Source organism: Dipodomys ordii, unplaced genomic scaffold (assembly GCF_000151885.1).
Source record: "Dipodomys ordii isolate 6190 unplaced genomic scaffold, Dord_2.0 Scaffold61, whole genome shotgun sequence".
Taxonomy (NCBI): domain Eukaryota; kingdom Metazoa; phylum Chordata; class Mammalia; order Rodentia; family Heteromyidae; genus Dipodomys; species Dipodomys ordii.
This window is the reverse complement of record NW_012267277.1, coordinates 8,891,534-8,903,653: the sequence shown is the minus strand read 5'-3', so window position 1 is coordinate 8,903,653 and position 12,120 is coordinate 8,891,534. Positions and strand designations below refer to the sequence as shown.

Genomic DNA, 12,120 nt, shown 5'->3' with positions numbered 1-12,120 from the left:
TATTTTATCTGTTAAAATCTGTTTTTTCATTGTAAAAAGAGACAATAGCTATTATCTCCAGATTCCTCAATAATTGTGGAAGCTGCTATTCTTAGCACAGTGCCTGAGACATCGAAAGGTGCTTAGTTAATGGTAGTGTTAATCATAATAGATTTAAAAAATAAAGACAAGCATCATGGTGTATGTGTGTTGGGCAAAAATGAGATAAATGATTCCTCATTACTAGAAAATAGCAATTGCTTAATAAAACTAATAACAATGTCTTCAGTTTTTTTTTCCCTTGTTGAAATACATACAGTACTTGAAACAAACTAGTGCATATAGGGAGCCCCCAACTTACTGTGTGATCCACTGTGTACAAACTGGCAGGCAACTAATAAAGAAACAGCATGTGTATACACCAGTTAGCATCCAATGGAGTGTAATAGTATGCATTTCTTTCCAGCAGAAGAATTATTAAAATTAATGCAGCAGCAACCATCTGTAAGAAGAGGTGGCTGCAAGTTTAATATTAAATACCTTTATTATACAATTTTGAAAGTGGTATCTTTTTGGACCTCAGCTCTACCTGTATTTAATTTGGGAAAATTTAAAGAACTCTAATAATTAAGATGTACTTCATACTGAATAGAATCTGCAGGCTTTTCAAAATGGTGAAATAATTCTCCTGTATTTGAAGCACCAACATATTTCCTTTTATTGTACAGAGGAAGCATGAGCTCCTGGACACCATCAATACTGTCATTATATTTTCAGATATGTTTTTCCCCCTAAGGTAAGGTTTTGCTAGACGGCAAATTGGTCTTGAACTCAAGCTCCAAGCCTCTGCATTCCGAGTGCTGAGATTATAGTTGTAAGCCAATATACCTTTAGTTACTAAACCAATCCCAAAAGATAACCAGAACTAAAGCTCACAAAACCATATGGTATGCTGAAACTACATAGCATGCTGAAGTCAGTCTTGATTACACATTAGGAGAATTATAAAATCACATCTAATTAAGATTACTATCATACTGTATTATCTAATAAACATATCACATTAATAATTAACATAATAATAAAATAATGTGCCAGGTACTGTGTAAACACCTAATATATTATTTAATACCTGCACAGACTAGGCACTCGATAGGTATTAAGAATCAAATCCAAATACTTCCTATTCTATATAATAAATATTTTATGCTGTACAAATTGTAAATGATGGCAAGCTTATGTAAATGTTAATTCCTCCAATATACAGTACAAGGAAAATAGTGCTTTTAATCATATTGAATATCAGGTAATATATGTGGCTGTGTGTTAGGCACTGTGCTAAGCGTGTAACATATACGGACATACAGGGAGCAATAGTGGAGCTGAAACCAAGCCTGCATGGTTCCAAAGCCCAAACTCAATTAAAAAAAAGGCCAGTGATTCTAATTAGCTTTGTTATTAACAGGACTTATATTTCTTGTTTTTGAAGCCAGACAAATTACGCTAGTACATTTCTGAAGACACAAGATAAAATTCAGCAATTTTAAAATAGCTACTTACAAACAAGTAGAGCATTCTATTTTCTTACAACAAGTAATTCTGAAAAACAGTCATTAAAATGAGATTTCTACTTTCTAATTACAGGTACCAGGTCAAGAGCAGTTATAAGAACTTGTGAATTGATCTAATTTTTTTCCCTTCTTTTTTCAGTTGGTCATGGGGCTTGAACTCAGGTCCTGGGTGCTGTCCCTGAGTTCTTTTGCTCAAGGCTAGAGCTCTATCACATTGAGCCACAGTGCCACTTCTGATTTTGGTGGTTAACTGGAGATAGGAGTCTTATGGACTTTTCTGTCCAGGTTGGCTTTGAACTGTAATCCTCAGCTCTCAGCCTCCTGAGGAGCTAGGATGACAGGCTTGAGCCTCCAGTGCCTGGCTTTATCTAGTTTTTTTTTTTTAAACAATACACTGCTTTCCCCTGAACTGCACACCTCAGTAAGAGACTGAGGTGTAACACAGTTTGCAGAGTGCATGTACAGCATGCATGAGAACCTAGCAGGCACACATACAATGGAGAACTGACAGAAATCAGTGAAGTAACTATTTGTAACCCAATGTACAAGGAGGTGAGTACAAGGAGGTGACAGTACAGTGTAGCTAATTTGAAGATCAAATTTCTGTCAAATATTTCTTGGTTATGGAACTTTGGGAAAGTCACTTAACTTTTTAAGCCTCAACTTAATTATTAAATCAAACTTTGCAGGATTATTCTGAGGATTAGAGATAACGGTATGGTATAGCCCATTATATTGCCTAACAGATAGTAGAATCCATATATTTTGAACCAAAGTGGTACATAGCTGTAATACTGGCACTTGGAGGCTGAGGAAGGGCAGAGAGTTCAAAACACGCCTGCCCTACCTAGTAAGCAAATGTCACTGGCACTGTCCTTGTAGCCACTTTGTAGTAGTTGAAGGCAGAGGGTTAGACACTACAGCTAAGCAAATAGTATACAGAGGATGAAAGAAAAACAAGAGAAAGACCAGCCAACCGGCATGAGTACTTATTTATAACTCCAGAGTGGAGGAGGGGAATACACCCAAATTACATATGGGGAAGGTGTGGAGAGAGTCACCAAGCAATTTTGAGTGTTGAGTAAACAGTTCTTAAGACGCTGAAAAACCTAAGAGAAAATCAAAAGCAAGGGAGCAACTGAGGGGCGGGTGGGGGAAGTGGTGAAGGGATTAGGGATGCGAATGGGGTTAACTCTCCTAAGCAATGGACACCCCCTTCCCGAGGCCAGTTGCATCTCCCCACCCACCCCACGGGATTTCCTGTCTCCTGAATGTGGGGGGGGGCGCAAGTTATTGAAGGCAGAAAGCTGCCATTCTTAAGACATTCTAATTCCTAGTGGCGCCGTCTCGCACAGAGTAACTCAACACAGGCAGGAAGTCTTTCCTGTACGTCTCAAACAACTCCTGGGGGCTGACTTAACACTTTCAGACTACAGTGATTGCCCGCAGCGAATATGGGGTGGCCATCAGCCTTTCCTGGACGGGTGCATCTGCGCCTCCCAGCTCGCGTCGCGAGGGCTCCACGCACGTCTGGACCCGGTGCTCCAGATCCGAGCGGCCCCGGCCCCGGCCCCCGCCGCTGCCCTCGAGTTCCCCACCGAGGAAAGGGGTCGCGCGTCTTTCCCCCTCTTTGTGTTGCCCACCTATCACCGAGGAGAGGAGCACAAACTTCCGGTAATTACAGCAGGAGCGGGGTGCAGACGGGGTTTAGGAGGAAAACCGGAGCTATACCCCCGGGGAGGCCGCGGCGGAAGCGCTAGGGTCCCAGAGCCCACACCGGGGCACGCAGCGGAGAGATGGGCGGCGATGGAAGGGCGGAAGACCGGTTCGGACGGGCCCTACCTTGGGGTAGGTGTGCAAGGGATAGGTCAACTGACAGGCCCGGTGGCAGGACGCCGTGTCACCCAAGACCGAGTCAAACGCTTCGGCCGAAGCGGTGCCCGAGCCCCCAGCCAGGGCCATGGTCAACAGCAGCAGCGGCGGGAGTCCCAGTCGGGCCCGGACCCAGTAGCTCCCTTTCAGCGCCGCCATCTTGCTCCCCTCTGTCACCGCGGCAGGGCTTGTTGCTGTTTTCTTTTCAGGGTTTCTCCTTCTTCCGGGCCAGCCTCCTTCCCCTTCCCCGCCCCCTTCCCCGCCGTCCGCCGCTTCCGCCGTCTCGTCGGCTCCGCCCTGACTGGCCCACCCGGCTGCCTGCGCCCCACCTCCGGGACTAGCAGCCTCTCCGGGCTGGGCTTGACGACGTGGTCCAACCATCGCGAGAATAGGGGAGGACAGGCGGACCGGCCGAGCGGCGCCTTCCTTGTCCTTCCCCTCGCGGGGCAGCCTGGGGTCTGTAGTTCTCTCTCGGCCCGGTGCCATCGGAGAGTCGCCCTCGGATGACGCAAATCGGTCTGCGTCGCCCTCCTGCGCGTGCGCCTCGCGGTGCGTTCTGGGAAGCGTGGTCCCGGAAGGACCCTCGTAAGCAGCCACCCTGAGACTAGGCCTGGGAGGAACCAAGTGTATATTTCCGACCTCACGGCCTGGAGCCTGTAGGAATACAGGGACCTAGTTGCTGCCAGGGCTGTTTTTCCTGGTGGGTCCCCTGTGGGGTTGTTTTGGGGTGCCTCTTTTCGGGCCTCGAGTGCTAATGGTGCTTCTCTCCCATCTGGGTCCATAGTCTGACATGGATTGGGGCCTCTGCGGTTCCGCGGAGATGTGAAGGTGCTTGTTGGGGGTTCTAAGGGCACCTTTTAGGACTGAGCTTCCGTGGAGCACACTGGAACCCCAATCTTGCCCAGCCCATTCTAAGCGTGGAAGAGGGTTTTAAAGTCAGGTTTAGCGCCTGATCTGCTGTGAACCAGTCCCATCCGCCCCCCGCACTTCCCTGCACTTCTGGAAGCTAGGAACTCCTAACCCAGAAGTAGAACGACTAGTGTATACACTTTCAGTGCTTAGGAAGTGTTTCCCCAAGCCCAGTAGAAAAGCTTACCCCTGTTAATACCACCCAAGAGTGGCCATAATTTAGGAATGTTTCCTTAAAACCCCGTCCTGTCATTTTGGGGAATACACAGCACAACAGTGTTGGTGAAATTTTAGAATCTTCCATCTTTCTTGAGCAGAATACGCTGCAAGCACGGGAAAATAGTTGGAGTCCTAACAATGGATAAGTTTGTCATTCGAACTCCTAGAACCCAGAATAGCCCACAGAAGAAAGGTACTGGAGGAAAGATTTACAAGCAGGCTACGATTGAATCTCTAAAGGTGAGAAGGGATTTGGGCTAGAGGAAATGTGCAGAGGATTGGGATATCAAGGGTACTAATTATGGGAGACTGAATTCTTGCTACACCCTCCCTGAAAACAGATCTGATTACTCCTTCTGTTTCCCTCATAACCAGTGTCTTTTGTTTATCAATTCCCTTCCCCACCACCCACCTCTGCTAGAATTTTTAATCACTCTGGTTTTATGGAATGTTTGCTTGCTGAAAGTAGAGACTTTAAATTGTGTGTGTGTGTGTGTGTGTGTGAAAATACCGTACAGAGGGGTTACAATTACACAGGCAAGGTAATGAGTACATTTCTGATCAAGCGTTGTTGCCTCCTCCTTTGTTTCCCCTTCCCATCCCTTCCTATCTCCCTTCCCATCCCTTCCTATCTCCCTTCCCCCCTCCCCCCCTCTTCCTGGCCAAAATTGTAAAGTTCATTTTTCGACATAACATCTTGTACATCTCATTGTTGCAGTGGGTCCACCAAGACTATAAATTTTTGAAAAACAATTCATCTCTTAATAACGTCAAACTATAAAAGATTCTATAGGCCCTGTACATACTGGTAAGGCTAAATAATGATATTCTACTTTTATTGGCCAGAACTCTTATCACATAGCCTCCACAGGTACACTTGGGACTGGGAAAGAGACTCAATGGGCTCTTGCTACCTGGAACTGTATCTTTTTCTTTTCATTATTATTATTAGGTGGCCAGGGATTCATGATTGTTAGGCAACTACCACTTAAAGCATGCCTCCAGCCCTTTTAATTATTTTCATTAGTGTACATTAGTTATACAAAAGGCTTTCATTGTGATATTTCCATACCATACATGCATATAATACACTTGGATCACATTCACTTTCTCTTTTGTATCCTCTTTCCCCCCTTTTAAAACCGATTTAAACAGGGTTCCTTCTATTTTCATACAAGAGAAAGAATGAAATGCTTCCATGATCTTCACATCCCCTTCACCCTCTCTGTTTACCCTCCTCACTCCTGCTGTTCCCACTTCCAGTCTCCATTTTACATTGATGCCACTCTTTAATTTTAAAGTGTAGATTCCACATATAAGAGAATATGAGAAAACATGTAATATTTGTCTTTCTTAGTCTGGCTCATTTCATTCAACATGATCTCTAGTTCTAGCTATTTTTCCTGCAAACAATATAATTCTTTAGGGCTACATAATACTTGGTTCTGTATATATACCCATTTTCTTTATTCATGACTCCATAGTTTGTCTTTTGTGAATATAGTGCTGCTATAAAATGTGGTTATCTCTAGTGTGTGCTAGCTTACGTTCTTTAGGATATATGTGCAACAGTCGTGTAACAAAATCATACAGTGTTTTTTTTGAACCACCATACAAATTTCCATATTGGCTTGCACTAATTTACATTGCTCACCTACTCCTGTCTTTGCCAGTATTAGTTGGCATTTGTTTTCTTAATGACTGCCATTCTGACTAGGATGAGATGGAATCTCAGTGTAGTTTTGATTTGCTTTTCCTTAATGGCTAAGTATATGTTCCTGTGTGTATTAATTAACCATTTCTACTTTTGAGAACTGTCTGCAACTCATTTGACCATTAATTGGATTGTTCTTTTTTGATGTTTAATTTTTAGAGCTCTTTATATATTCTGGATATTAATTCTTTCCTGATGAGTAGCTGGTTTCTGGTTTTCTTCCATGCTGTAGGTTGTGTCTTTTTTTTTTTTTTTTGGTCGGTTGTGGGGCTTGAACTCTGGGCTTTAGATGCTGTTCCTCAGCTCTTCAGCCTAAGGCTAGCACTCTACACTTGAGCCGCAGCACCACTTCAGTTTTCTGAGTGGTTTATTGGAGATAAAAGTCTCATGGACTTTCCTGCCCGGCTGGCTTTGAACTGTAATCCTCAGATCTCAGCCTCCTGAGTAGCTAGGATTACAGGCGTGAGCCACCAGCACCCAGTTCTTTTTCTTTTCAGTTTTATTTTATTGTAAGGATGCTGCACAGGGGGTTACAGTTACATGAGTAATGAGTACATTTCTGTTTGTTTATTTGTTTTTGACAGTCCTGAGGCTTGAACTCAGGGCCTGGCACTGTCCTGAGCCTCTCTGTGCTCAAGACTAGCACTCTACCACTTGAATCACTGGCTTTTTCTGTTTATGTGGTTCTGAGGAATTGAACCCAGGGTTTCATGCATGCTAGGCAGCACTCTACCACTAAGCCATATTCCCAGCCCTAATGAGTACATTTCTTGTAGAACATTGTTACCCCCTCCTTTGTTTTTCTTCTACTATCCCTTCCCTCCCCCATCTCTCCCCCCCCCCCCCCCCCCCCTTCCCCCCCCCCCAAGAAGTTGTAAAGTTCATTTCCAACATAGTGTCTTGTGAGTATCATTATTGCAATGGGTCATCCTGTATCCTTATTTCAGCATTTTGTTATTCCTCTTCCCTGTAGGTTGTCTCTTAATTCTGGTAATTATTTCCTTTGCTGTACAGAGTATTTTTTGTTTGTTTGTTTGCTTGTTTTTGCCAGTACTGGGGCTTGAACTCAATGTCTAGGCACTCTCCTTAGCTTTTCTTTTCTCAAGGCTAAGACCTTACCATTTAAGTCACAGTTCCACTTCCAGCTTTTTGGTGGCTAATTGGAGCTAAGAGTTTTGGACTTTCCTGCTCCAGTTGGGTTTGACCACAGTCATGATCTCAGCCTCTTCAGTAGCTAGAATTCGAGGTGTGAGCCATCAGTACCTAGTTTGTACAGAACTTTTTTTGTTGTTGTTGGTTGTTTTTGTTTTTTTGTTTTATAAATCTCATTTGTCATTTCTAAGTTTCTGAGCAATGGGAGTATTCAGAAAGGCCTATGTCTTCAAGGGTTTCCCGTATATTTTTCTGTAATAGTTTAGAAGTTTCAGATTTTGCATTTAGATCTTTAGTTCAGTTTGAATTAATTGTTTTGTAAAGGGTGATAGTTTAGTCTTCTGTATGAGGATATGCAGTTTTTCCACAATCATTTGTTGGAGAGGTTGTCTTTTCTCCAGTGTATGTGTTGGGTACCTTTGATGAAAACCAGATGGCTGGATCTGTGTATAATTTTTTTCTGGATCTTCTGCTCTGTTCCATTGGTCTCCATATGAAGTTTTTTTCTTTATTTTTACATGTCAGTTTTTGTGCCAGTGCCATACTAAGTTTGTTACTATGGCCCTGTAGTGTAACTTAGAGTCAAGTTTTAAGATACCTTCAATGTTACTCTTTTTGCTAAGGATTATTATTGCTACTTGGGATCTTTTATGTTTTTATATGACTATTAAGACTGATTTTGACATTTTTGATTTTTGACATTGAGATTTGATGTGAGTTACATTGAATCTGTAGTTTGCTTTTAGTTATATAGCCCATTTTCATGAAATTAATACTGCCAACCCATCAACATATGGAAGGTCTTTCTGTCTTCTAGTGTCTTCAGTTTCACTCTTAATTAAAAGTTTTGTCATTTTCTTTATTTTTTAAAAATTTTATTGTAAAGGTGATGTACCAGAGGGATTACAGTTACGTAAATCAGGTAATGAGTACATTTCCTTTTGAACAGTGTCACTCCCTCCTCCCTCATTCTCTCCCAGTTTTTCCCATCCCAACTTCCCCCCAAAATTGTATAGTTAATTTCCAACATAGTATCTAGTGGGTTTCACTGCTGAGTTGGTTCACCTTTGGTCTCACAGTTTCTGTGCTCCCCAATCCTGTCCAAATCAGATAAACTTTTATACAAAACAAAGGGTTTTGTCATTTTCATTGTGACGCTCTTTGCTTGGTTAAGTCTATTCCTAGGTATTTTATTTTGTTTTGTTGTTAACAGTTGTTCGTTTTTTGGCAATCATGAATGGAATTATTTTCCTGATTTTTTTCTCATATTTTACATTGTTAGTATAAATAAAAGCTGCTAATTTTTATATGTTAAATTTATATCCTGCTACATTTCTGATAATATTTATCAGATTGAGGGGATTTTTGATAGACTCTTTATGGTATTTTGCATATAGGAGCATATCATATGCAAATAGGGATACTGTTTATAACTTCTTTCTTCTCTGTTTGAATTCCTTTTATTTTTCTTGCCTTACTGCTCCTGCTGGAATTTCTAGTACTATATTGAGTAAGACTGGGGAGAGTGGACACTATTTCTTATTCTTGCTTTTAGTGGAAAATGATTTCAGTGTTTCCCTGCTTAGTATAATGTCATCTACAGTTTGTCTTATATACTCTTTAGTATGTGGCGGTACATTCCCTCTATTCCTGTTTGTACAAGGTTTTTATCATGAAAGGATATTTGATTTTGTAAAAGGTTTTTTCTACACTATTGAGATGATAATATGATTTTTGTTCTTAATACTTTATGTGTTATATAACATTTATTGATTGTATTTGAACCTTCCTTGTGTCTCTGGAATGATATCAGCTTGATTATTGTGTATAATCTCTGTGTGTGTGTGTGTGTGTGTGTGTGTGTGTAATCATGGGCTTGACTCTGGAATGATATCAGCTTGATTATTGTGTATAATCTCTCTGTGTGTGTGTGTGTGTGTGTGTGTGTGTGTGTGTGTGTGTAATCATGGGCTTGACCTGAGGGCCTGGGCACTGTTCCTGAGCTCTTTGCTCAAGGGTAGTGCTCTACAACTCTGAGCCACAGCTCCACTACTAGTTTTATGATGGTTGGAGAGAAGAATCTCTTGGATTTTCCTCCCTGGGCTGGCTTTGAACCATGATTCTCAATTCTTAGCCTGTGCCCAGCTTGCATAATCTTTTTGATGTGTTATTACTTTTAATTTTCAAGTATTTCATTTAAAATTTTTTATCTCATGTTCATCAAGGAAATTTTTTATGTGTGTCTCTCTAGTCTAGGTATTGTATCAGGATAATACTGTCTGGTCATACTCAGAATGTTTGTTAGCATTTCTTCCTTCTATTTATAGACTAAGGAACTAATTTCAGTGTTCTTCTTGTGAAGATTTGGTAGAATTCAACAATGAATGCATCCAATTCTGGACTTTTGTTGTTGTTGAGGGATTCTCTGCTTGTTTGTTTTTTTGCTGTATCAGGGCTTTAACTCAGGGCTTTGAGCTCTCATTGAACTTGCTTGCTTGTGGCTGCCACTCTACCTTTTTTGTTGTTGTTGTTGGTGTTGGCCATGGGGCCTGAACTCTGGGCCTGGGTGCTCTTTAGCTCAAGGCTAGAGCTCTACCACTTGAGCCACAGCACCATTTCTGGCTTTTTCTGCTTATGTGGTGCTGAGGAATCGAACCCAGGGCCTCATGTATGCAAGGCAAGCACTCTACCACTGAGTTACCTTCCCAGCGCCCACTCTACCATTTTATCTAGGTAGTGTCTCCTTAGTACTGCTGCCTTAGTACCCTCCATTTCTATGCCCCCCCCTTTCCTCCCAAAGTCAGATCAATTAACAAGCAAGACAAAAAGAAAAGGCAACACAATCCACAAAGAACAACCCTCTTGTTTATATTTCCTGGAGTTCATTTCAATAAATATTATTTTATATGATCAGAAGCACATAGACATTGTGCCTTTGTGTTCCTCCCCTAAACATATCCTCGTTTAGCCTCACTTTTTTGAATGACTAGATTCCTATATAATTTATCATGTCCCAGTGTATTTTAGATCTAGCTTCCACATGTGTGCCATTTTTCTCTTTGAGCTTGGTTATATCACTTAACATGATTTGTTCGAGGTCCATCCATTTCCCTGCAAATGGCAATATTATTCTTTCTAATGTCAGCTTGGCTTTTTGCAGGTTAATTGGAAATGGAGTCTTGTAGACTTTACTGCCCAGACTGGCTTTGAACTCAAACTCCATCCTTAAGGGACTCTTTGTTGCTGCTTTAGTTCTGTCCTTGTGATAAATATGTTTTAAGTGGTTTATATTCATTTTGGTTCAATTTTGGTAGTTCATATGCATCTAGAAATTGATGTTTCTTCTAGATTTTTCCAGTTTATTACAATATACTTTGAAAGTATGCCCTAGTAATTTTGTGAATTTCATTAATATTTGTTGTGATATCTCCTTTTTCATCTTGAATTTTATTAATATGGATCTTCTTTTAGTTCATGTTCCTTAGTTGGCTAAGGTCTTGTCAATTTTGTGGTTTGGTTTTGTTTTAAACCAATTTTTGTTTCATGGATTAATTGATTTGCCTATTTATTATTTTTAGTCTCCATTTAATTGATTCTCCCTTTCTTGTCTGCTACTTTGGGGTTTGGCTTATTTTTGTTTTCTAAGAGTTTAAGGCACATAGGTTATTTATTTGAGATCTCTTTGGTTTTTTTTAACATAGGCACTCATAGCTATAAACTTCTCACTCTGTTTTTGCTGTGCCCCATAATTTCTGGTAAACTGTGTTTTTATTCTAGGAATTTAATCCCCCCCCCCTTTTTTTTTTGTCAGTCATGGGCTTGAACTCTGGGCCTGGGCACTGTCCCTGAGCTCTTTAGCTCAAGGCGAGCACTCTTCCACTTGAGCCACAGCGCCACTTCCAGTTTTCTGGTGGTTAATTGGAGATAAGAGTCTCAAAGGATCTTTCCTGACTGGGCTGGCTTTGAACTGTGATCCTCAGATCTCAGCCTCCTCAGTAGCTAGGATTACAGGAGTGAGCCACTGCCACCTGGCCTTCCATCTTATTTCTTTGATGACCTAGTGCAGTGATCCTTCAAACGTTTATTGTTCAGGCCGGGAAGGTGGCTCAGTGGTAGAATGCTTTCCTTGCATGCATGAGGCCCTGGGTTCGATTACTCAGCACCACATAAACAGAAAAAGCTGGAAGTGGCGCTGTGGCTCAAGTAGTAGAGCGCTATCTAGCCTTGATGTGAAGAGCTGAGGGACAGCGCCATGGCCCAGAGTTCAAGCCCCATGACCAGAAAAAAAAAAAGTGTATTGTTCACATCAAGCCATCTTCCTGAGCAGCCTCGCTGCACTGAGATTGAGCTTTTCTTCTCTCAGTGACACACAAATTCTTCTGACAAGTGTGATGTGTTGCAACTGTATTCTAAAATCATAAAGCTAGAGCCTGTGCCAGACCTTCTGCTACCTCTCTCAGGAATGCTCTGTAATTGTAATGTACAATGAGACATGGAGAATCATAAGCCATTGTCCCCTTACCTCTGAGAGATGGCTGCTCCTAATGTCTGATGGAGTTGTTTAGAAAAAGAAATACGCGCCGGGCGCTGGTGGCTCACGCCTGTAACTACTCAGGAGGCTGAGATCTGAGGATCGCGGTTCAAAGCCAGCCCGGGCAGGAGAGACCGTGAGACTCCTATCTCCAATAAACCACCAGAAAACCG

The 12,120-nt window shown here is 41.8% G+C and overlaps 2 protein-coding genes across 2 annotated transcripts in view; one reads left to right on the top strand and one right to left on the bottom strand.

The window, feature by feature from the left end:
* The window catches only part of Tmem59 (transmembrane protein 59), a 19,995-nt gene extending 16,230 nt beyond the window's left edge, over positions 1 to 3,765 (bottom strand). The window contains exon 1 of the mRNA XM_013022297.1: positions 3,393 to 3,765. Coding sequence (XP_012877751.1) covers positions 3,393 to 3,581 — 189 coding nt within the window. The 5' untranslated portion in view covers positions 3,582 to 3,765. The remainder of the gene's footprint in view (positions 1 to 3,392) is intronic.
* Positions 3,766 to 3,998: 233 nt separating this feature from the next.
* The window catches only part of Tceanc2 (transcription elongation factor A (SII) N-terminal and central domain containing 2), a 50,952-nt gene continuing 42,830 nt past the window's right edge, over positions 3,999 to 12,120 (top strand). The window contains exons 1-2 of the mRNA XM_013022234.1: positions 3,999 to 4,122; positions 4,649 to 4,790. Coding sequence (XP_012877688.1) covers positions 4,689 to 4,790 — 102 coding nt within the window. The 5' untranslated portion in view covers positions 3,999 to 4,122; positions 4,649 to 4,688. The remainder of the gene's footprint in view (positions 4,123 to 4,648; positions 4,791 to 12,120) is intronic.